We start from the raw sequence: 24,983 nt of genomic DNA, 5'->3' as shown, positions 1-24,983 counted from the left end.
GTCCCAAGTTCTGTCTTATTTCCCGACGTTGTAGTTGTTATTTTGTTCAGGCACCATGTTAGACACAACCGGGTCCTCGCTGTCTGCATTTTGAAACCGTCGCGGTGAGAAGACACCTAACGTTAGCAACAGTAGCCGGGGAGAGGAGGAGGAGGAGGAGGTGGGCATAACACTATTACAGTGATAATATTTTCACCTAGCAGTGCACTTCTGTTAACTGTGGCACATGTTTAAGGTTATGTGTCCGGTCAGAACACAAATACCGTGTTCTTACTGTACATACTAATGTATGCTATTGCTAACCGGTGGCTTGAGTGATTAGCTTCTTGTCTTGCTAAGCGGCTAATGATGGTTAGCATGCTTGTCAGATTTTGCTTCCTGTAACAAATTGTGTAGCTAACCAACGTCGGTCTTGTTTTCTTTTCTTCCACCTTTCACGGACGATGGTCTATTTCGGTAAATTGTTTTTTACCCCGTTTTTATGTGTTCATCTTGATATTCGTCATGTCTTGTCGGCTTGCTTTATAACGTTACATGCCTGACCAAGTTGGCCTGCACACTTGGGATTGTGCCTACACGAATATTCCTTAGCATGGTGTTTATACCGGCACTCTATTTCCACAAATTCGTCATTGTTATTTATTTTAAACTGGCAAATGTGTTGTTAACCAGAAATAAAACCCAGAGATGCGTTTGCTAGGTTATCGTTTCCTTGGATTAGTCACGTCTGCTATGGGCAGTGCATGATGCTACATTCAAGCCTTCCGGGAGGTACGGAAATATAAGAGACGTCCTCAAAATACAATTTTAAGTAGCTTTTTGTTTGTTTGTTTGTTTTTGTCGTGGATCAGTGATGAACCCAGATATTATATTTTTTCTGAGAAACTCTGCTGTCGCGAACAAGCGCACACTTGTATGGGATTGCAGGGCAGAAATGAATACACGTTAGTTTTGTGAGAATATTTTTTTTTTTGTCATGGCAACTCTGGCTTTTGCTGTCATCGGGGAGGCTGGGCAGGTTTGCAACACTTTTGCACTTTTGTACTGCACCAACCCAGTTTATACATTAAACTTACATCTGTCTGCTAATTACCTGTAACATTTAAACATGATTACAAATGACACACGGGAATATGATGCACCTGACCCCAACCCTGGGGACGGTTGCAACATGTTAGATTTTTATTTTTTGGAAAGGCATCAATTTGCCAATGTAGCAGACCACAGGTGACAATGTTGTGTATTTGGTTCACTCTCCTTATATGTAAGACGATGACTTGTGCATGGATTAGAGAAATAAGAGCTGTTGCAACCGTCCGGTGTTGCAACTGTTTCCGGTCTCCCCTCTGGCTTTTAACAGTAAATGCTAACACTAGTTTGTTATGGAGCATGACTGCATAAAAATGGAAAAAAAGATGTGCATAATTTGTCAGCTGCAACGACCAGCGAGTAATTTCAAGTCATGTTTTAAAAGAATGTTATTATTACCGAAAATATATGGCCATGATACAGTAAAAGTCGTGGTGTGGGAGGGAGTTTAGAGGTGACGTTCATCAATACAGTGTCACATGCCGGTTGCAAATTATCCCTTATATCTCTGCGTAGTTTTTTAAAGAGAAATGTGACAATTCACGTCATGTTAGCCACCCTGTCACCCTCAAGCCGTTTGGAGTTGAGTTTTCCCACAGGTCTGGAATGCAGCGTGCGCCCTCCCTTCAAACTGAGCATGCGCAGAGCATGTTGTAAACAATGAGACTATTCCAGACCGTCTCCAGCTTTGTGTCTATCCAACAGTTTATCTGTACAAAACTAACAACGGTCTCCCATAGCTCCGCGTATATAAAATAAAATGTTCCTCGGTAAGTATAGGGACACATTTGTTAATAGATGTCATCACGTACACTTTGATTTTTATCGGCATCATCACCACGAAGACGTATCAAATTTGTTGCGTTACAGCCTGAAAACCCACCTCGAATGACATACTTGGGCGTGACAGCATGAGAATGAAGCGATTGATACTGTTATAATTTATCCAGTTTTCAATTTATTTGTAATCGTTAATGTTCCAGCCCAAAGTTGCGTGCTTTACTTTATCAGTCTAGATGTTCAACTGAGCAGTTTACCTCTCGCTAGCTTTGCCAGGCACATTCCCCGGCTGCTACATCTGACTTGTTGGTTAGCAAGCTAGCTAGCACATGCTAGTTCCACAATAGTATGGTGGGTTCTGACAGATGTGATGTGTTGGGTATCATGTGGAGGGTCAGGCGCACCTGCTTTATCGCATTATAGGGACCTATATTTGTAAAATACTTAATAGCTGCTGAGCTTATACATGAGATATATAATAGATTTGTGCAACATAATACTTAACACTGAGGGGCAGGGGTGTGCTTGTTTGTAAAATATAATACAGACTGTTTCTACCATGTGTGGCACCTTGTTGGAGTAAGAATAGGATGTGTGTCTGTTATTGTAAATATGCACCTAGAGCAGCTACATGCTGTTGGATTGTTCACATATGATTCTTGATACTTAGTAGAAATAATAACAGCAACGAAACACCAAAAATAGACTAATACTAAGTATAACATTTCCCTACATGGTGGTTATCTATCAACAAATGCTGGTCGTAATTGCTGAAGTCTATTTTGTGTTGTGTTGTAGGGAGCTGAAGCATGGAGGCGGTTCTGAGCAGGCTGAGGGGGCTTAGTGCTGAAGAACTGCGCGAGGAGTTTGCCCGAGCAGACATCAAGTGCGGTCCTATCACAGCAACCACCCGAGCCACCTTTGAGAGGAAGTTAGCCCGAGTCCTGGCCGGACCAGAGAGCAGTGCCACTGAATCGGACAGCAGCTCTTCGGCAGGCGTCTCTGGCAGTGCAGCCTCCATTGCCGCCGATCATGCCAAACCTGTGTCATGTGCCACCTCAGCAGTTGCACCTACCACTTCTGCAACAAGCAGCAAACCCAAGGGTGCCGGTGAAGAGTTGGACTTTGGCTACGGTGTGGGACTTAATCCTCCAGAGGAAGAGGAGATCTCAGTAAAGACAGCCTCAAACAGCTTTGCAGAAGGCACTAACTCCAAAACGGAAACCCCTTCAAAGTCTGCACAAGTGTCCCCGACCTTTTATTATGGAGTATGTCCACAGTGGGAGGATGTTTTGTCTAGAACTGGTAAGAGAGACTTAGCTTTTCACGTGGTGTGGCGTCCTACACATTTCAGCATCAGCCAACATATTATGAGTTTGCAAAAGTTACACACACAGTTCAGGATCACTTGTCAGGTTGCCTTGAATTAGGGAATCGCAGAAAAGAGCTTTAGATAAAAGTACCTGTAAAGCATGACTAGACTTCATTTGTACTTTAAAGCCAGCATCATTTCACACATTCAGAACTTTATTACTAAGAGAGGAAAGTATACAGTGTGTTTATCATCTGTCTAAACTTAATGATCTAGTTAAGGAAATATTTGTCAATATCAAATGAAAGTTGTTGTTATTCACATGGCACATGGTTTGATTTAAACAGTGATAGTTTTCACACCACTTAATTCTTTTTTTATAGAGGTGAATGCTTTTCAAGGATGCCCTGGTGGCCTTTTGGTTAAGACACATACCATATACTGTAATAAGAATGTCTGAAGGTTTTATTCCAGATGTTGGTGAGTTGTGTTGGGTTGTCACTCCCATTTTCTCTTTCCCCTTTTTCCATGTCACCTCTCTACTAATAAATACCACAGAAAAATATATAAGAAGTAAGAACAAATACTTTGTTGATTCCATCTGGTGTAATTACGGGATGGTAACATACATGATGAATATATAGATTCACTTAAAATAAAAAGTGTAAGTAAAAATACCAACAATTTTGCCTAAATATATCAATTCTTAAGTGTTTCTTATTGTTTCAGTTAAAAAAAAAAACACACAACTTTTGTGAGTTCTATTTTCTTTGATAGGTTCAACCAGAGCTTGAAATTTAGGATGTCTCATTGCACCAGGGACAATAAAACAGCACCTTGGACATAAAGATAGATAGCCTGAGATAATTCTGGGATAGTAGAGTGGTTACAGATGAAATTATTATGTTTATGCTTCATGGATTATATATCAGATTATTGTTAGATGTTCAAGTTAAAGGTTCCGTGTGTAAGACTTGGGGGGCATCTTGGGACATTGGTTGTTAAGGCTGGGACAGTTGAAAGTAACATTTGGGACAGTTGCAGAACATTGAGGGAGACAGTTAAGCCCTAGCACCTTTGGCTTTATACTGACTCAAGGCTAAAGTCCACTTTAAAAGTTTATCATGTTCCGTGTTTGTATATTTGTTATTTACTGTGTTTCCAGTTTCTGTATTTGTTTAGTTTGTTTGTTTAGGAGCACTTGCTGCTGCTGTAGTGTGACATCCACATTTGTTTTTTTTGGATGAAAACGTTACTTGGTTGGTGGTGAGCAGCAAGGCAGCAGGAATGTCTGAATAGATGGACTAGAGTATTGATTTAAATTAATCTTGAGCTACCAAAAAAATCAATGCTGGTAATGTTAACTTGTCAGGGCAGCCTTTTATTACAGCTGCAACAGCTGTGGCACTTTGTAGACCCTCATCAACATATACTTTACAGGCTGACTGGACAGAAAGGAAAAGAATGCAAAAAAATCATTCAATCACCAGTTAGTGAGCCTCATTAACAAACAGTAATAAATGAAACAAGAAATCCAGGTCATGTAGAAAAATTGAAAATGGTCAAAAAGCTGATTCTTAGCATTTTTTTCTTTTATGTGCAGAGAGAGCACATGTATACACTGATAAGAAAGATGCCCTTCAAGCTGTTAAGATGATGAAGGGAGCCCGCTTCAAAGCCTTTCCCAACCGCGAGGATGCTGAGAAGTTTGCTAAGGGGATCTGTGACTATTTTCCCTCTCCCAACAAATCTACACCCTGTGTATCTCCTGTCAAACCAGGCCTGGTCATTAGTAAAGGTAAGTAGATGCAATGTGTGAGACCCTAACGATGTTGTCGTAATGCTGGAATTTCTAACTTCAGTACAAGATCTTGAAAAATATCTATATTTGATACCATTTTCAACACCATGGGGAAAATCTGAGGGCATACAATTTAAAAAATTCTAACATGACAGCACCAACTTTTCTTTTGGTGTTTTTTTTCCCCCTTTTTTTTCCAGCTTTGTGCTGCATTTAATTTAAGTGCCCTCTTTGAGCTAATCATAGTAGTTTTTAAATGTCAATGTAATGGTTGTGGGATCCATCATTCCTCCTAGTTTTGACAGGTCGATAATATCTGAAACAGATGCTCCAGGCACACCAGCCTTGAACAATATTTTGAGTTTGTGACAGCAGCGCCCATCCTTCACTTTCTTCTCCCTCTCAAACCAGAAAACATGGAGGTTGATACCATCAACCGGGAGCGGGCCAACAGTTTCAAGAGCCCACGCACCCAGGACCTGACCGCCAAACTGAGGAAAGCTGTGGAGAAGGGCGATGAGGTGGCCTTTAGCGAGCTGGTCTGGAGCAACCCACGCTATCTCATCGGCTCAGGGGATAATCCCACTATTGTGCAGGTGAGGGCATAATTTCTTGTTAAAGTCTTTGATTGTGTAATTATCCTAACTGTCTGAACCAGTTTGCTAAACTGAGCATAAATAAAACCTGCAATCATAATTTAGAGTCAGTGTTGTTTGAGCTTGTCGTAGTAGTGCTGTTGTGGTTTTCAAACTCTGTGGAAAGTCTTTGCTATTAATAGAGATGCATAGCCTTACTGGGAACGTTTTCATTTGTTGATGCATAAATGTCTTTTCCACATCAGTGCCAACCTTTCAGCTAATGCCTTCGTGAAGCTTGCAGTCGCTAAGATGAAGACTTAATACGACTCGGCGTGTGTGTGTGTGTGTGTGTGTGTGTGTGTGTGTGTGTGTGTGTATAATGAGTCTTGCATATTAGTTTAAAAGTACATTCAGAAATCAGGATTACTTCATTGATTCTTGGAGGAAAATTGGGAAACATCACAGTTGCTCTTGTACTGTATATTTTTTCTTAAATAAGTAAATCAGTTTTAGAAGTTAGTATCTTAAACCTGCAATTTTGATGCTACTTTATTATAAATACCAGCTATTGCCATTATAAAATAAAATAAATGTGTGAAAAAGCGCTAACTTCGGCAGGTGAAGTTAAGGTCAGGTAAGGCTGCTTTTCGACAAAATTAAGCATCCTTTCCTGTTGACAGGAGATTAAAGCGGATTACATCCTGATCCATACAGTTGTTCCACTGTTTTGTCTGGTTAGGAGGGCTGCCGGTACAACGTCATGCACGTGGCAGCCAAGGAGAACCAGGCAGGAATCGCCCAGCTGCTCCTGGACACCTTGGAAAACCCAGAGTTCATGCGCCTCATGTACCCAGACGACCAGGAAGCTATGCTGCAGAAACGTATCCGCTACATTGTAGATCTTTACCTCAATACTCCAGATAAGGCTGTAAGTTCTTTTACCATACTAGCTGAACCAGATTTGATTAGATTCTTTCAAAGAGAAGTTAATTTGCTGTGTTGATATTGTTTGTCTCTGTGTTCCAGGGCTTCGAAACACCACTTCACTTTGCCTGCAAGTTTGGGTGCCCAGAAGTGGTCAATGTCCTGTGCTCGCATCCTGACAGTGATAAGAACTGTAAGAACAAGGATGGCCAGAAGCCTTGTGATGTAAGGAGTTTTATTTTTAACCCCTATTGAATTTAGAAACATGCACACTGAGTAATAGAACCTTCAGCAGAGCCTGGGTTGTTGTTGCTGGAGGTTATTACACAGAAAATGCTCATATGGGAGCTGTCTAGCACCTACTCAGCCTCGCACGGTACTGCTGAATACTGGTATGCTGGCAGTAGTTGCTGAGGGAGTTACAGTTATGCGCACTCAGGTTTTGAAGCCGTGACCTTTAAGCTTGCTTTTTAAATCTTTTGGCAACAATCACTCACTGCACATTGAAGGCTAAAATTAGATGAGCATGAGCAAATTCTTTCCCCAGCTAATCCAGCAACAGTTGTACGTTGCCAGCTGTACATACACTATATCCCCAATTGTTGTTTTTCTTTTTTTCCCACAGCTTATTTGTAGCAGAAAAAATAAAACCCAAGAAGTGAGGCAGAAGATAAGTGACTATTTGGAGGGTAAGGACACACACATTTCTTAAAAACACTACAAGTTTTTGTTTCTAGTCTCCCCTGCTTCCTGAAAGACACAGGCAAGTAGCATTTTTAGTAGTGTACCGTCACACAGACAGAGGCCTGATTAAATAGAAGCAGCATGTTACATCCTATACTTTGAATTTGGTTGTGTGTCAGTGCTGATTTTTCCTCCTTTTTTTTTTTTTAATCTGTTTTGTTTGTTATGGTGTTAGCCATGTTGGCTAATACAGTGGAAACTGCCCATAGTGATCACGGTCACAGTGATTAACTGCTTATATGGATCAAAAAGCTTGGGACAGACTCACTACTATACAAATGTTGTTTAAATAATTTGTTTATAGTAATCAAGTAGTCTGCTTACAGTGTTAATTTGGGGGTTTTCATGCATGACAACATATGGAAAAGCAATTTAAAAATATGGTAACTATTTTTTTTTATTTTTTTTTTATTACTCCCATAATATTTTGCGTTGTGGTAACTTGTCTTCTTCCAGCTGGCTAATTTAGGCCAGGGAAAAAGAAAGTAATTTCTTTCTATCAAAAAAATTGTGTCCTCAAAGCTTATGGCTGCTAGTGACAGAATCAGAAAACAAATAGTGACAGAAACAGAAAACAAATGCGGATGGGGAAAGCACCTGTGGTTGAAGCCACCCTCGTTGAGTGGGTTGATCATGCCAAGTCACGTGGTAATGCGGCCGTTATGAAGCGGATGTACTCTATTTCAAATCAACAAAATTCAACAAATAGCAAAGCTTTTCATTTCATTACTTTATATTAATTTAATGAACACACAAATGACAATTAGATGGTAATCTGCATTGGAAATAACTGACTGGCTGTGTGTAGGGCATGGCAAAATATCAATATACACAATATGGAAACGTGAGACTAGATATTGTCTTAGATTTTGGATATCGTAATATTGTTCAAGTGTTCCTTGGTTTTAAAAGCCGCATTACAGTTAAGTAATTTTCACAACCAACCAGACTGCTCCAGATGTTCCATTATTTGTCTTTACCCACTTAGTGATAATATCCACATTACTGATAATTATTAAACAAAAATCTCCCTGGGCAAATACTTTGTGAAAGCACAGATAGTCAACCCTACAAGATCATCACTATATCAAGATTGAGGTATTAAGTAAAAAATATGGTGATATTTGATTTTCTCCATATGCCTCAGCCCTAGCTGTGGGTACTGTTGAATAAACGACAAACAATTTTGTATTGCAGATCTCGTTAATCTCTTTCTCTCTTCTCTAATTGCATGTTTTCATTCAGTGTGAAAAAAATAATGTGGATTAATCTAAAAAAATTGAAAAAACAGAAAAAACTCTGTATATCATCACCCACTGCCCTGTGCACAGACTGACAGCACCATATGCAACAAATGTTTGACAGCACACTGAATTTGATTGATTGATAGATACATGCAGCCATTGTACTGTGTTGCTGTGAATAACCGTCATTTCCATCGAATATGTTATGTTAAACATTAAATTGTCTTTTGACTCACAGACCGCTGCTTTATCCCTTTGCTGAGGGCAACAGACAACACCTCTCATCCCATCATTGGTGATCTGTGGTCACCTGAATCCTCGGAGAGTCTCTCGCTGATCCAGCGGCATACTAGAAGCCCCATGGATCCCGTGATGACTGTCACGGCCTTTGCTGGCCCGCTGAGCCCTTCTAAAGCAAGTTCTTCACCTGTTTACATATCTGTATTTACTTAAGTCCATCACCGCATCATTAAAAACATTTAGTGACCAGCACATATCGTCCTCTCCTGTAGGCGGATGATTTTCGCCGGTCCTGGAAGACGCCACCCAGAGACAAGGCGGAGCTGTTCCACCACATTCTTAAGTCTGATCCTGACCGTGGGGCAGAGAGAGTGGGCAGGTATGTCCAAAACATTACTGTCTATGTTGTCTTTATAACTTCATGCATTATTCTCAAATATATTCTGAGACTGCTGAAGGATGATACTTCTGGGATCATTGCTATCGACCATGCTGCATAAAGACTATACACCAGTGGAAATACTTTTGCACTAGCAGAATAAACACGCCTTCGGGAATTATAGACGTGTTGGACCATGTTCTACACACCCTGGGTTCAAACGTGGTTCATCCTTTGTTAAATGTCACCATCACTCTGTCTCTCATGTACATTTTAGTCAACCTGGATTGATGTAAATGGGGTGGACAGAATAATAGAAACACCTGTCTGTGTTGTGCAGTACAATTCAACAGCAACACAAACTGCAAATTGTATGTAGACCTTGGCTTGGAGGCATCACATTAGTACTTGAACTGGCTCAGAAGCTCCTGAATTTGTCGTTAGAACGTTTGTACGTGTAATAAACTAAATGATAAGCCATCCATTATCTACAGAGACCTGGCTCATGAGATGGGCCACCCATGGGCTGAGTACTGGGACTTTCTGGACAGTTTTGTGGATCTGTCTTCTACTGAGGGGCTCCGCAAGCTGGACGAGTACCTCAGCAAGAGGGATTTCAGCCCACGGGTTCATGAAGAGGCTGGGGAGAATGAGACCAGCAACAGGTTCAAAACCCCCTCTCCAGGTACCTTTAAAATTCTGAAACAAGAAATGTGCTGCACACGTTGCAAATCATCCTCTCTGATCGAATCTGTTAATTGGCATTGTGGTGTTATCACTGTTCTCAGATACAGCCTTTCATATGAGACGATGGAAATGGAAAGGATTTTGCAAAGCTGCATAATCGCCTCCCTCGAAGAATTATATGATAGAATTACACTGTAATAATGAATACTTCTAAGGCTGCTTTGTTCATTCATCATTCCCCATTGCAGGCAAGCCCAAAAAGTTCTGCAACTCCATCTCTGTTGGTGCCTTCCTGGACGAGGGTGATGACATCAGCCTGGAGGAGATGAAAAACCGGCAGAATGCAGCACTCACCAGCATCACATCCTCTGCTGCATCCAAGGACTGCCTAAAGGGAGCAGTGGGTGGCCGTGAGTTCCACATTCTGCCCATCGCATTGCACCACCGCGGAGCCGACCTGATCGAGACGGCGGCCGAGCAGGACCTGCTGTGCTGCTGTGATGACGGCCTCCTGTCGCCTGGCGTCGTCTGCAAAAATGGGGTGTGCTCCTCCTCCAGAGATAGGACTCACAATGGAGACAAGGTGACTCCTCGCACCTCCCCGTCCTCCTCCTGCCTGCTGTCGCCCATCTCCAACCTCATGGTGGAGTTTGAGCGCATGTCGCTGCAAGAGCCGCTGGACAGCCCCACCAGCTGCAGAGAGCGGAGGAGCAGTGGCGGGAGCCGGCACAGGGAAGTCCGGGACTCCTACAGCTCCTCCTCAGCCACAGACCTCAGCTGCGGGCTGAACCGCCTGTCTCTTAGTCACGGCAGTCAGGACGGTGAGGGCATGGAGGGGCCAGGCTGGAAAACAGAGGGAGGAGAAACAGAGGAGAGGCGCAGCAGTGGCAGCTCAGAGGAGTACTTTGAAGCAGAGGAGAGTCTGGAGGTGCTGGGCAGGACTGGGGGGTCAGCATCAGGGGGGCGCAACTTCTGTGCTAGGTCCAAGTCATGGGACCATGGGGGGAGGGACCTGAGCAGCTCAGGATCTTCTGGGTCCTCTTATAAGTCCTTAGATAACTCCAATGAGTTCCTACCCAGGACCCCACCGCACATTAGAAGAGGACTTTTTATTGACGGGTGAGTCACTTAAGTCTCTCTGCAGAGGGCAACGGTGCTGTGTTAAATGTTGAAGGAATTTATATCTACTCAAATAATTAAATGTCCTTGATAATGTTTAACAAGATGATTTTGGACTTGATATTCTGATTAGAAATAAGTAGCGAATCCTGTCTAATAGTTTTGGGGCACTATAGTCTCTTATTCCAGGCCAGATAAGCTCCAGTTTGCCTGCCTTATGGGAAATGTGACAGGCAGTCAGTTACAAACATTTAATGATCCCTAACTTTTAAGGTACAATGACAAAATACATGATAATAATAGAGTGGTTTAATCGTCTGTGTTCTTACAGGGATTTACCAACCAAGTTGGACAGAGAGGTCTTTTCAGCAATAGAAGGCTTAGACGTCGATCCCCAAAAATTTCCCAGCATTCACAAGTGGAAGAGCACAATGAAGTCGTACTCCACGTCTGATATGCAGAGGTTAGTGAGCACGGCATTTGATTGCAATGCGTATTATTTGTCTTCTGATTTTACAGTGTGTTGATGATTCTGCCTGGGCCTCAAAAGTGAGGTTTTTGGTCTCAGTGGCTAGTTAAATCAGATTATCAGATTACAGGCTAAATACTGTAATAAATATTTATTGTGTTGGGAAACAGTTTGATTTCAGGGGTCATTTTGTCAAAGAATTGCATGGCCTCTCTCAGACCATGATTTCATTGACTAGATTTAGGTGTGAATAGTCCAGAAACTGGCATGTTAAATATACTGTATGGTATAGGCACACCTGTCATGTCTCTTAAATATTAATGGGTCATTATATAATCAAAAGCATTGAAATATTATTCAAACTTCGAAGTTGTCCCTGCAAAACCAGACTGAAGAAATTAGGGAACATAAAGGCCAATTTTTACAGTCTGGCTCCTCTGAGGTTGTTCATACAGTAGTCCTAGTAAATGTCCTTGTAAAACAGGTGGACGATACTGACAGCCCAATATTTGATTCGTCTATGAAAAGACAGTGCTAACAGTCCTCAAATTGACAAAAACGAAAATCGCATTTTGACAAATGAGGAGTAGGCATGGTTGGTACAGCAGAAATTTAGCACAGAGGTCTGGTGCAGAGAGAGCTTTACAGCTTTTGCAGTGGACACGTTGTACGATTACAGTCACAAGACATTTTTGGGAATTAGTAGTGAGGGGAAATGCCAGGGAGTGGAGTGTTCTGTTCCAGACGATAAATCTGAAAAGACAAAACAATTATGACGTCTTGTGCTCTTTAGGTGGAGTTTCAGGTGTGTGTAGATGAAATCAGCTGTTCCATCTCTTAGTAAAAAAAATTCCTGCACATTGTCAAAAGGGGTAGAAGAAGAATCTGTTTCATGTGTGAAAGGTGACACAATGTGACATAGAAATGTGTGTGGTGTTTCAGCGTGGGCGTTTTTTACTAACAGAGGGCAGAGTGCATAAATCTCAGCACCAGGTGCAGTAATTGTTCAGTCCCTGGTGTTGCTTAACAACCCCATGCAGCAAGGTTGTGGTTATTCTGTAATTAAACCTTTCAGTATTATTAGCAAAGGAGCAAACTGATAAAAGCAGCCACTGACTGGTGTTGATTTGTGTCATCCAGCTGGCCCAGCCCTGCGGTGGTAAAACCACGACTCAGGATGCAGCATCAGACTCCCGGGTCCCCGGTCAGCGGCCTGATGTCTCCCACCGGTCGCTTCAGTCCCGCCCGGCACGCCGCCTCGCCAGACTTCAGCCCCAGCCGTTACAGCCCTGCCAATGCTAGCTACATCCAGCGCATCCGCCTCAAGCACTTGAACGAGCCACCAATCTAACTGCCTGCCCACCCCCCCCCACCCCCCCCCCCCCCCCCCCCCACCAGTACGGCCATACCCTCTCCAAGCCCTAACCCCGCCCTCCCCCTTTTTCACTACAAACCCAGCTGCACCAAGGTGGCTACACCAGAGCTCAGAAACCACATACCTAACAGAAATATGCACAAGTGTCTGGAAGATTTGTATTAATGACGTATGGTACTACTCCTATGTAATACAGGAATTCTCATCACGTTGGGTTGTGATGTACACTCAAGACTTTAAAAAGGAAAAAAAAAGAAACCTTGCTAATTTATGTACTGTATGGGTGTGGACCATGTTGAATTGACGGTAATGTTATTTGTGGCAAGTGTGAAGCACCTGTATCATAGCCTGAGTCAACTTTTTTGAATATCGTGAGCCGCACTCCCCAAAGTTAGTTCATCACTAAAACCTTAGTGTGGAATCCTCAACAGGATCCTGTCACTGAGGGATGTTCTTAAAAAAAAGTAAAATGTCAATATTTTAAAAGTTATTTTTTGTATGTTGGTCAGTAGCACAAAAATTAAATGTTTTTATTAATGGTGTTAAAACCAACTGCCATTTCCTATGTTTTCCTCAGTTCAGGAATTGCCTTAATTTTCTGAAGTGATGGACCAGCTCTCTGTCAGTTTGGACACACTCTCTCCAGCTCATACGTGTAATATCTGGAAAATGGCGACCTCACTGGCTGCGTCAGTCACAAATGATTATGGCAAACATGGGAAAAACTGATTCGATTGAGATCTTCCATGTTTTTATTTTGTTCCTAAATAAATGCATACATTTTCATCTTTTCTTGGTGGTTCCTGGACATGTCTTGACTTTTCCTTTCTGCCACTACCGGCGGCCTTAGACTGTGCAATTTTTTATTTTATTTTTTTCTCTGAAAAATCTTTCTTTCATAAGCATCTCCCACAGTGAGTTTGAATGACAAAACACACCCATCAGTAAAGTGTAATTTCAGATCAGTCTCTGGGCTGAACCTTAAAATTACCTAGTCTGAGACCACCTTTAAGCTGTACTAAGCGATTAACCACTAGGGGGCAGAAAGACAACAAAACTAACTCAGCAGCAGAATCCTGATGTATTTATTAGCTTATGTTAACAAAAATCTGCTTTATGCTTACAGAGAACCCAACAGATTAGCTGAGAGCCTCTGGATGTCAATTCCCAGTGGGATCAGCAGTACGTTACCCTTTTCACATCACAAAACATAGTTTGATTCAGTGTTTATTTCAAAACTAGCACTTAGTATAGCTTTAACGCCCAAGTTATGTCATGAATCTCTGATGGTTTAAATTGGCTTACAGCAATTCACATACATGTGGCAGGTTTTTTGCAGTTCTCCAAAACATGTAAGTCAAATGATGGAATGTGAATGTACTGAAAACCTGCTGTATCCAAATTATTTGTAAGTTAGGGATTAATTCACTGCTGTGTGAGGGCTTATCAGCTACGTCTAGGACAAACAAGCCAATCGTTTTAAATATTCAGATTGCCACTCTACTTTGGTTGAGAGGAACAAGTGTTCTGAATGTACATTTTTTTGTGAACTAAACCTTTATCTGGAGAGCACAAACTACTTCACTGAGAAGATTGTTTTGTCATCGTGCTCTCAGGTGACATCAGATCTAATTCTGGTCTCTGAATGTTTATGAATGTGGAACTTTGCAAAAATGCACCTAAAAAACTTAAAACATGCTTCTTGTGCTTTTAGCATTCTGTGCTTTATTAAAAAAAAATTAACATTAAACATGGTGAATTCTTTCTGTATGTCTAGACCTCATTTGCTTTCAACTAATCAATAAAACATCCCTCCTACTTTACTGCCAAAGTGTCTATGTGCTTTTGTTGGAAGTATTTCAGGAAAGAAATGTGACTTGAACTGAGGCATTCATCATTTTATTTACTACAACTTCACCATACAACACAGTAATCCTCACACTTTAGCATCCTGTAAGGACAGATGTAAAGCTAAGAGCATAATCTGCATTTACAACAGCTATACAAATGCAACCTCCATTTTGGTTTAAAAATCAGTCACTTCTGTAGAAATCCTCAGGTACATTCAGGAACAGCTGTTGATCACTCCTGCTGGCGTTCTATGGCACGGAAGTAATCACAACCACAGAGTCTCTTAATACATCATGGGAGTTCAATTACAAAATAATAACATTAAAAGTAATTTTCAAGACACTTAAGGAGAAAACTGAGCTTTGACCCTGCAACCAACCGTCTGGGCATCAGAGTCCCAGAAACCTGCCATGTGTTGGGCCCGTCAGGTCCGTGTTAGTTTGTCCGGGGGCATGAATCCTGCGTCTCCCAGAGTTCTAAGAGCCACCCTGCCGCTAGGGCGGATGGTGAGCCACGTGATGCTGCCGTTGTTCAAGCCCATACGTAACCAGCCCTCTGGAGGAAACTGCAGAGCCCTTGAAGAACAAAAGACAGGAGCATCTGAGTACTGCAGCTGCTGTATTTACACGGCACTTATTTATTAAATCATTTGTGTGTATCCTGTAAGTAGCCATTTGGAGGATATCTAACCCTTGTCTCACCCTAACTAGATGTATTCAATGTCCCTTTAAATGAAGAAATGCACATGGCTAAAATATTTATATTAAACAGGAATTTTCTTTTAACAATTCAATTAAGAGCACAATGAAACAAGTGAAGCACATATTCAATCAAAATAAATCTTATGAAAAAACAACTGCAGCATAATTTTTTAACACAATGGTTAGCAAAGCAAGAGGACCAACACTCTGGCCTCAGCTGAGCCGCGCCCACCGAGACCGCCGGCGTCACAAACCTGCAGACAAAATAACGGATGACATTGGCATGACACACGATGATCTCGTAGCTGTCCTCCTTCTGCTTGGGGTCAGCCCGGTGGATGTAGCGGCGAAAGGCTGCCTCAATGCGAGCTCCATCTTCGTGGTACTGCTGGAGGACGGTAGAGAGGTTGAAAGCCACCTTTGTCACATGAAAGGGTTCTGTCTGAACCCCTCAGTCACTACAGAGTCAATGCATGACACTGCTGTGCATTGTGGGGAATGTATGAAGAGTTTCATTCCAAAATGAGGCCAACTAAATGGAAAACGTTGCTTCTACTAAAGGCTAAAACTTAAGATGTTTACATGAAGAAAACCAAAATCTACCTGCATGGCTCCATATCATTGGGATAAGTTTCTGTAATTGGGTAAACCGAACCTTACAGGAACAGTGTGTAAGATTTAGGGGAATTTAGTGGTATCTAGCAGTAAGGAATGCAGACTGCAACCAGCTGAAACTTTTCCAGGTCGTCTCAAGCCGTTAAACACACTAAAAGCAGTTTCATGTCACAGACCAGCTTCTCTTTCACTGTTTGGCGTGTTGCAGAAAGGCTGCTAGACAAGCACCTGCTAACGTGTGTTAACCTTATGTCTGATACAGAAATTCAGGAGTTTACCATGAGCCAAACTGTCGGCAGAGGTCTCCTCCTCTCCAAAACAAACGAACCAGGGGATTTAAACACTGAAACAAACCTGATGTAGATTTAACAGCTCATTCTAGGTTAAAAAAAACACAACTCTTTTTTTTCAGGTGGGAAAAAAAATGTATGTTTTCACTGGTGTATACCAGTGAAAACATACCTTTTTCATTATATTCCCTTCAGGCAATATGTCCCCTTTATCCTACACACTGAACCTTTAAGTAAATCAATAATAAAATACCGTTAACAAACAAGTTATTTAGCAACTGATTATGTAACAATGGCAGATTGTCCACTTAAATAAGAATACTATGATAAAAAGATTGTTCCTGAGCTGCTCGACTCCTTAAACATTGGCATTTTGGAATTTAACTTTTCCTATGACCCATTCCTGTAGCAATGCACTGATGTATTGGCTGATTTTTTTTTTGCAGATGTAGCTCTTAACAAGCACTTGACAGGACACCAGCACAGACATGTAAAGGCAGCTAAAATTTACCTAAACAAGGATATGCCAATACAGAAAATAAGGCCTACAGCCCGCTCTGAAGGTAGAGAGGGTGTAGTTTCTCTCACCACAGCGTCGGGCTTCCAGTGGGTGACAGGTGGAACTGGCTCAATAGGTGCACCCTCTCTCAGCAGGTCACAGCTCACCAGCTCCACTCCTAGACCCGTATGACATTAAGGGGCAAGGAAGAATGTTAATATACTTGTTAGGTGTTCAGCATTTCTGCACCAGCTGTAAGTTGTGCTGTGGTTGCTAAACAGGAAAATAACAGGATACAACAATGATAAACAGGATATGAATAGCCAGAATCACGTATTGACATATAAGGGGTCAAACACAGACTTGCTGAAATGGCATACTGCTGGCCAAAATGTTTGGGAACTGAGGACACTATTTGCTGAAGTTGTGAAAGTGAATTTCTTTTCCATTTCTGCCTGATTATGCATGACACATTTTCAATGGGAGACAGGTCTGGACCAAGCAGCAACCTCCAGGGCCGAAAAATTTACCCAACACAAGCTTGCCAAAAACTGCAGTTCTTTGAAAGGCCACATGGGACTGGCTCCAGAAGCCAGTCAATCCCCATAGAACCCCATGTTCAAATGCTGACCATTACAGCAGAAATAAAATGTTTACAGTATGGAACAAACAACAGTTTTGGTCTCTGGAGCTAATCTCTTTCTTTGTGACGACTGTACGGGGGTGAATTTTTTTTAGACCTCATCATTTAGACTTAAGTAACACATCATTAAGGATGGGCTGCTTTGAGTGACAGGCGTTCTGCTGATAGTGTCCTTAACTTCTCCTGCATTCAATATTGGGGGTTTTTTTGGACAGTTTTTCAGTTTCACAATCCTTTGTTGTCCCTGTCTCAACTTTTTTGAAATGTGTTGCAGGCATCAAATTCAGAGTGAATGTGTATTTACAAAACAAAGTTTATCAGTTTGAACATTGAATATCTTGTCTTTGTACTGTTTTTAATTGAATATAGGTCAGAAAGGATTTGCTGATAAGAGCTGTTTTTTTAATTTACATTTTACACACAGTCCCAGCTTTTTTTTTGAAATCAGGGTTATATTTTGGAAGCAATGTTACCTTTACAAAATCTATCAAATAAATCCCATAATTTTGCACCAAATATCACAATCAGCTCAAAAGACCAAAATCATAACTTACACACTGGGTACACACTGGAGTTGAAAAGCAACATTAACCAGGACATTAAACCTTAATTTGGGGCGTTTTTCTCTTGATATCAATGTTCATATTAAATGTATCTACGAAATCTTAGAACCTCGAAGTGCTTAGAGCAATAAAAATAAACTTGACTATTCCATCCATAAAAAATGATCAAAGTGCAGCTCTGAAAGGCAGTGCGGCATCTATCAACTACCTGAGAGGTGTTTGCTGATGATATTTGCCGTCTCTGTGGCCCTGGCCATGCTGGAGTGGATCAGAACATCATACTTCAGCCCCAACTCTGCCAACCGTTTGCCCGTGAACTCAGCCTGCTCACGACCTGGAAATTGAGACACAACAGTAGTTTTAACACAAAGTTGGTCTGTCAAGAAACAGTCAGGGAACATTTGGGTAGGACAGCGAGTATGCAAGCAGAGATTGTTGTTGCTGTCATGGTGGTACAGTACATGCATCCTGTTACATTATCAGAGACTGATCAGCAAACACTGAAGATAGTGCCAAACATCAATGTGTACTTGTGACCCTCTGCTGACTGCAATTACTCTCTAGCACTTCTCAACTTTCAAGGTCACTAAAGGGGACATAAGGACCTAATGGAGTGAGGGTCCTCTCCTTGTCACTGATCCCGCTTAGGTTGTACTGAGAGTGTCTGATGAGGAGAATGTTGCGTGTTGCTTTTGGTTTGCCGTTGTCCTGCTCAGAGCTGGGGTCTTCAGTTGCGTTTTCTTCTTTCTTTTCTTTCTTCTTCCCATTAGTCAGTGCAGATGGGTCTCTCCTAGACAGAGATAAGACCAGGTGATCTTGAGATTAGATGTGGCTTTGTCTGACATGATTAACCTGAGGGATGGAAATCTGGGTTACCATAACTGTGATTTAAGCTGATGATTATATGATACTTTCATGTATTTCGCTTTGAAGAAAACCCAGGCCAAACACTATTTTAAAAAGTAGCTGTTTCTAGCTGACTGGTCCGGGGGCAACATAGTAGCTCGAGGAATAAGGATCATGACATCTCACAAATGCTTAAGGTCCATCCTTATATTCGGTACAAACCCAAAACCTCAATTCACTTTAGCAAGATATTAAAATTCAGTCCAATATGTACTTTCACCATTATCAAACCAAATTCCACAGTAGTGGATACCCGTTATTAAATTGAAGCATATTCGATAGAGATATGGCATGGCGTTCAATTCATACAGAAACGGAAGGGTACAATGGAGGGAATAACTCCACTATCTACCCTCAAACTGTCAAAACAGTCAAGGTATAGATCGTGTAGAAACACGTACTTATCCCAGTTGAAGTCCCAGGCGTGTCCACTCGGGGTTGGTGTGTGGCTGGCAGGTGTCCACGCCGGCTGCGCAGCTTGAAGAGCCGTGTATCTGGACCACCGACCGGCCGCCTCTCCGCGCTGCTCACCGAAGTATCCGCGGGAGTCAGCGGCGGCAGCCGCCAACACTACGACGGCAGAGCCTCCGGCGAACCCACAAATAAGTTTTAAAGTTTTCCTGTAAGACATCCTGTGAGCCGCTGAAGAAGAAAACTGTGGCTAGCTAATTAGCTCAGCTTATCTGGTTTACCGTTACCAGGCTGTAACGCTAACGTTATCCCTCCTCACAAACCTGTGATTTTCTTCCGCTTAATGGCGTTTGACGGTTAATTCCAACTCCAGAAAGGGAAAAACAAAATACGCTTTCTGTACCGGGCGGCGGTTCTTAGCTAGAAACTAAAAATACTGTCTGCACATAACGAGACAGCAAGCTAATCTGAGCAGTTTCCTAAAAACATTACGGTGGCCTGACCTTCTTCTTCGTGGATATTTTACGGTAGCTGTCATCCTCAGTGTTGCAATACTGCCATCTTCTGGGGTGAGTTAACTCCTACAGTTTACTCATTACCCCCAACAGAAATGAGAGAATCAAAAGACTAAATGACAGACGCGTTTCGGCCTAAGCCTTCTTCAGTGTATCAAAAAGCCTTTTGCCGAAACGCGTCTGACATTTTGTTTGGCCGTGTGTTGCCCTATTAAAACATAGATTTTGACTCCAGTCTTTTGTGAGTGCTGTTGCCTACCAGTTTCTTATGAACAGACTAAAGCCACTGCAATACAGCATGAAAGCCAGAGCATCTAACAAGTGGCCTTGCTAGATGCTCTGACACCCCACCCTTGGGCAGCCCCAGGGGGTGAAGAAAACTCCTCCACTGACCCAAAGCAACCAGGTAAAACACCTTTAAAACAATCTAACCCACTGGATTTATTAACAAGCCCTGCAAACAACACAATAAAATTCTAGTCTGAGAGGCAGCAGGACCAGCAGGACCCCACACCAGAGGCTTCTCTCCTGCTGCTGGCACAGACTGTCTTAAGCACCTCCTTCATGCCAGGTGCAACGCACCTCGTTAGGCAATGCAGTACCCCTGGGCAGATCTACAGTAGACGGAAAAGGACAACAGCATAGAACACATACTGTAACATCGTATCATCAGCATACATTTGGCAGCACACCCCAGGGCAAGTAAAGTACAAGATATTCAGTGAACAAGCCATTCTAAAATAACATTTAATTTTTTATTACCTTGATTATATGTTTAAATTCTACAACAAATTAATATTTTAGTGCTTTTACTTCAAAATTTGTCTCATTTTTATTTAATGTGTTACTTGATCATTTGAAAAGCAATAAGTCATGTTGTGTTACCTTGAATTCATCAAGAAAACTTTGTTTTTGTCACATAGCTCCACGGAGGACACTCAACATACTGATACTTTGATACTTTGATCGTGGATTTTGGACCATATTTAACAACAGCAAAAAAAATTTCAAAGCATCATTCAGCTCATGCAGTATGATCCAGGTGAACTGAAATTGAAACTTATCAATGCTCTCTTCAAAGCCAGAGTACAGTCTGAAGGTTTTTTGGCAAAAATGCATGTGTTTGAGAGGTACCAAGCATTAAGACTGAATAAATGAGACATGGAGACTGTACGAGTTGTATGAGGGTTTGTAAATTGATGTTTTTTATAGTTTTGATGTTGTTAAATATGATTCTCAATCCACCAATAAATCAACATATTTGCTGTGTTCCATGGAGGCTTGTGCAAAATAAAATTCAAAATGACTTTAGAGCCTTTCTTTAAAAAGTCTTCCTTTAAAGAAAACATGTACAGTTTATTGCAACTGAGCACTGATTCACATGTTTTGGCAGGATTTTAGCAAAGACAGGTCAAATGAGACTTTACTGAGCATGTCCTGAAGATCTTTGTCCTGCATGGAACTGCAGTACGTGAAGGCTTCACCCCTGCTGATGTGTCCATCATCATCGAGGGAAACTAGGTTCCAAAATTTGGGGTATAGAAGCACTGTTGGTGGGGATAACACATGTTGGAGTTCCCTTTCGAAGACCTAAAAGAAAATGCAATGCAAATTTAGTTTAAAGTGATACTATTGGAAATTTGATTGGCTGTTTTATCTGAGATGTACTGAAGCTGATATCCGTAAATGTTCCTACGTTCTGCAAAAGATTCTATTGGAACAGGTACGTTTTAGTGGAGTATTTGAACCCTACTCGTGGGTTTCTTATAGTTTTGTGTACAAAATCATAGTACCTACAGTAAGAAAAATGTTTTGAAAGAGAAGACAGGTGAGTTAGTAGTGGGTATTTTGGTGTTTACCAGGCAAGAACACAGCCAGAGTCTGCAGCCCTCACACTCCCAATGACAGAAAGGTTTAAAAGGTGGAGCTGCAGCCATTATCCAACCCTGTGGAGAGCCTGTCTGCTTGCTTCAAGCTTCTCTCCTCTGACGACTGTTAAGACACTGACACTGGAGAGCAGTCTGTGGTACCTGCTAAACCAGTGTTCGATTTTATGTCAGTCATGTTGCAACTAGTTAGTCTGAAATGAAATCTGTCAGTTTCACATCTACTATACACCCTGCCAGAAGCTATTCCATTGAACTTCTGTGAGGAGCCAGTGAATGTTGTCAACTGTAACCTTTAGCGGTTAATCTTTCTTTTCATTTAAACATACAGGATGAAGGAAAATGACGGCATTAAAATCATTCGAGCTCTGGCACAGCACCACTCAGAGATTCTGAAGACCTAACTCCATGAAGTGTGTCTGGTCCTCATTGAGAAGGTATCATACACACTTTCCTCTTGATATCTTTATTTCCCTCTTTTTGTTTCAATCATTTTCATTTGCCAGCATCTGTCTATGAGCGTGCACTCTGCAGTCTTGACTGATGATGTATATTCTTACGATACAGGTGAAAAACCTGCGCTCTGCAGTGGCCTGTGCAGCTATGAACACCGTGGCAGAGCTGTATGATCACCTCCAGGGGGCCATGGACCCGGAGGTGGAGGGAACAGGCCGGGCTTTGCTGCTGAAACTGGCGTCATCTACAAATGACTTTATTCAGCAGCAGGCAAATCTTGCACTGGGTGCCATGGTGACAAACGTATTGTTGTTTATGTTTTATGAATTAATTTACTGTCTACAACTGTCTTATTCTTTGAGTAACTGCCAGAGTTACATTTCTACACCTTCAGCGAGGCCACTTTTTATTCAAGATACAGCTTCGTATTCATATACAATGTGTAATGTTGACATCCTGATTATCATACTGAAATTTAATGTTAGTTTATTCTGTACACAAGACATCTATCACATGTTTGTCTGTCCTGTGAGAGGAATCCCACCTCTGTTGCTCTTCCTGATGTTTCTTCTTCCCTCATCTGAATCAAGAGTCTGAGGACAGAGGGTTTTGTACGCTGTACAGATTGTAAAGCCACTCGATGCAAATTTGTGATACTGGCATTTATAAATACAACTGACTTGAGTTAATAAGCCTCAGGAAAGTGGGATGGCTCTAAACTTTACATGGATGCATGTAAATGATGAAAAGAGATGTCATAAAGTTATTGATTAAAATGCAAAATCCGAAATTCTTTATACTTTGTTAATCCGTAATAGAATTCAGTTTTTTCACTCTGTTGTCATATACACACAGGCCCGAAATACACACATGAAGAAACAGGACCTATACATACATTAAATGCAGAGATGTCAGAGTGAAGGAGCTGCCCATGGACAGGCACCTCGAGCAGTTTAAGGTTCAGTGCCTTGCTCAAAGACACCTCTGCAGTGCCCAGGAGGTGAACTGGCATCTCTTCAGCTACCATTTCAAACTCCATATTTGGAACTGGCGACCCTTTGGTTCCCAACCCATTCCCTATGGACTGAGCTACTGCTGTCAGTTTTCAAGTCATACCCAATTTATGTAATCTCAAGACTGTTAAATCTGATCAGTGAATCCAAACTGCAGCTGCCGCCTCCACCTGCAGATGACAGACAACTGCAGCCACAGCCTCTGCCAGCAACCTGCAGCTGCCACCTCCACGTGCTGATTGTGATAGACAGCTGCTGACAAACCTCCACCTACAGCCTTTGTCGGCAAACTGCAGCTGCCGCCTCCACCTACAGATTATGACAGACAACCGTGGCTGAACCTCCACCTAAAGTTTCTGCCGGCAACCTGCAACTGCTGCCTCCACCTGCAGATTGTGACACACAGCTGCTATCAAACCTCCACCTAAAGTCTCTGCTGGCAACCTGTTTTTCCTGTTAATAGAAATGTTCTTTTGTTGAGCACACGTTATTTAAACATTGCTCTTTTTGCCTTTCTTTTATATTTGATCACTGTACCAAACTTTGCACTATATTATTAGTTATTTTAACAAATGGTCTTCACTATACATTTGTCCTGTGCATCATGTCTTTTTGGTCTTGGTATGTCCACTCTACATTTGCACATCCTACACATGAAGACAGGTGAAATTCAGCCCTTTCCCACTGAGAACATAAAACTAAAATATGCATCACGCTTTAACAAGACGAAGCAAAAGGTCCTGAGAAGAACAATTCATGAGGTACGGGGTATTAGTAACATACTTACTGTAGTCTAGTGTTGCTGCTAATAGGTCCTCCAGTCTTTGCATAGACTGCTTATTTGTACAAAATGTGTGCTAAAATTAATATTTACAATACACAGGATGTTTCAGTGCCATGTGAAATGCCAAAAAAATTGCAATGAGGTGGGCTCTCAAACCAAATCCTTTTTAGGGCCCCCAAAAGCCGAGGGCTGGCCCTGCTCCTAAAGTAAATGGAACACTCCACTCATTTAAAGTATTTTCTGTCTTCCTTAGGAACTCCATGTTTTCAGATTTGGTTCTGCCACTTCTTCCATCCTCAGACAAATTACTAAAACTCTGCATCTTAACAAAAGTATTAACCTTTAACTCAGAATTTCTTCATTATTCAGTGCTATTTTATTTCCATTGTTAGCACAGATAACTGAGCTTCCTGTCTCTTCCACACACCTCAGATTTGCATGTTTCATTGTCCTCCTGAGCTTTTTGTACTGTCAGCTATCATGTGCTGAAAAATATTAATTCTTTTTATAAGTTTAAATGTCCTATTCCTGTTTCACACATCTTCTTTACAGTTATCATCCCTCCATGGTTCTGCCTTCTTCTCTATTTTGCTTTTACTCTTAGAGCTAGATCTCACTGCAGCTGTTCTAATACTGTCTCTTATTTTATTAGAAAGAGTTTCTATGGTAATATATTAATCTAATTTAAGTGTTCATCACCATCCAACTTCTAACAGTTAGCTTTCCCAAATCATCATTTTGTATATTTCAGTCACTGATGTATGAATGTTTACTTTACATAGGACTACATAATAGTCACTGCCTACAGTTCCCTCTTGGTATACTGCCGAGTCATATATTGGAACAATATTGTATATTTTCCACCCCTGTTTTCGTGCATCATACATGGTCTTCTTTGTCTTTATATTTAGTAGTTTGTTCAGTTCTATTCTCTCACAAGACTTATAATCATTCACAACCACTAATCCCTCCCAACCCACACTTCCACCACCACCTACTCCAGTTTGTTCCCTAGACCCAGTAACCTACACTATTAGCATTCCCAACCGAAGAGACTTCCACAGTTGCAGCACCCTGTTCACACTCTCTCTCCACACTTTCCATATCCA

General features: G+C 41.6%; 2 protein-coding genes and 1 long non-coding RNA gene across 7 annotated transcripts; 2 read left to right on the top strand and 1 right to left on the bottom strand.

The window, feature by feature from the left end:
• The first annotated feature begins 57 nt into the window (after nt 1-57).
• Nucleotides 58-14,564, top strand: ankle2 (ankyrin repeat and LEM domain containing 2). 2 transcript variants are annotated; one of them, XM_033619222.2, is made up of 13 exons: nt 58-160; nt 2,668-3,174; nt 4,785-4,979; nt 5,394-5,578; nt 6,300-6,488; nt 6,587-6,709; nt 7,110-7,173; nt 8,711-8,886; nt 8,985-9,091; nt 9,586-9,776; nt 10,027-10,897; nt 11,229-11,360; nt 12,507-14,564. In XM_033619222.2, the coding sequence occupies exons 2-13, from the start codon at nt 2,679-2,681 to the stop codon at nt 12,715-12,717; spliced, it is 2,940 nt and encodes a 979-aa protein (XP_033475113.1). In that variant the 5' UTR covers nt 58-160; nt 2,668-2,678; the 3' UTR covers nt 12,718-14,564. The 2 variants fall into 2 exon arrangements, with proteins under 2 accessions (XP_033475113.1, XP_033475111.1); XM_033619220.2 differs by lacking the exon at nt 58-160 and adding an exon at nt 1,711-1,859.
• Nucleotides 14,565-14,624: 60 nt separating this feature from the next.
• pgam5 (PGAM family member 5, serine/threonine protein phosphatase, mitochondrial) lies at nt 14,625-19,717 on the bottom strand. Of its 4 annotated transcripts, none has more exons than XM_033619225.2 (6): nt 19,211-19,717; nt 18,509-18,693; nt 18,112-18,237; nt 16,787-16,875; nt 15,548-15,681; nt 14,625-15,167 (listed from the first exon to the last, which is right to left on the bottom strand). In XM_033619225.2, exons 1-6 carry the CDS (start codon nt 19,438-19,440, stop codon nt 15,017-15,019), a joined length of 915 nt encoding a protein of 304 aa, XP_033475116.1. In that variant the 5' UTR covers nt 19,441-19,717; the 3' UTR covers nt 14,625-15,016. The 4 variants fall into 4 exon arrangements, with proteins under 4 accessions (XP_033475116.1, XP_033475117.1, XP_078027034.1 ...); XM_033619226.2 differs by having other exon boundaries at nt 15,548-15,678; XM_078170908.1 differs by having other exon boundaries at nt 16,787-16,882; nt 18,113-18,237; nt 19,211-19,716.
• LOC144464295 (uncharacterized) lies at nt 19,659-22,928 on the top strand. The gene is made up of 3 exons (XR_013492053.1): nt 19,659-19,789; nt 21,953-22,058; nt 22,189-22,928. It is a non-coding gene; the product is annotated as an uncharacterized LOC144464295 (long non-coding RNA).
• The last annotated feature ends 2,055 nt before the right edge of the window (nt 22,929-24,983 follow it).

The sequence above is a fragment of the Epinephelus lanceolatus genome, chromosome 9, assembly GCF_041903045.1.
Source record: "Epinephelus lanceolatus isolate andai-2023 chromosome 9, ASM4190304v1, whole genome shotgun sequence".
Lineage (NCBI taxonomy): Eukaryota > Metazoa > Chordata > Actinopteri > Perciformes > Serranidae > Epinephelus > Epinephelus lanceolatus.
This window is presented reverse-complemented; position numbering and strand designations above follow the sequence as displayed.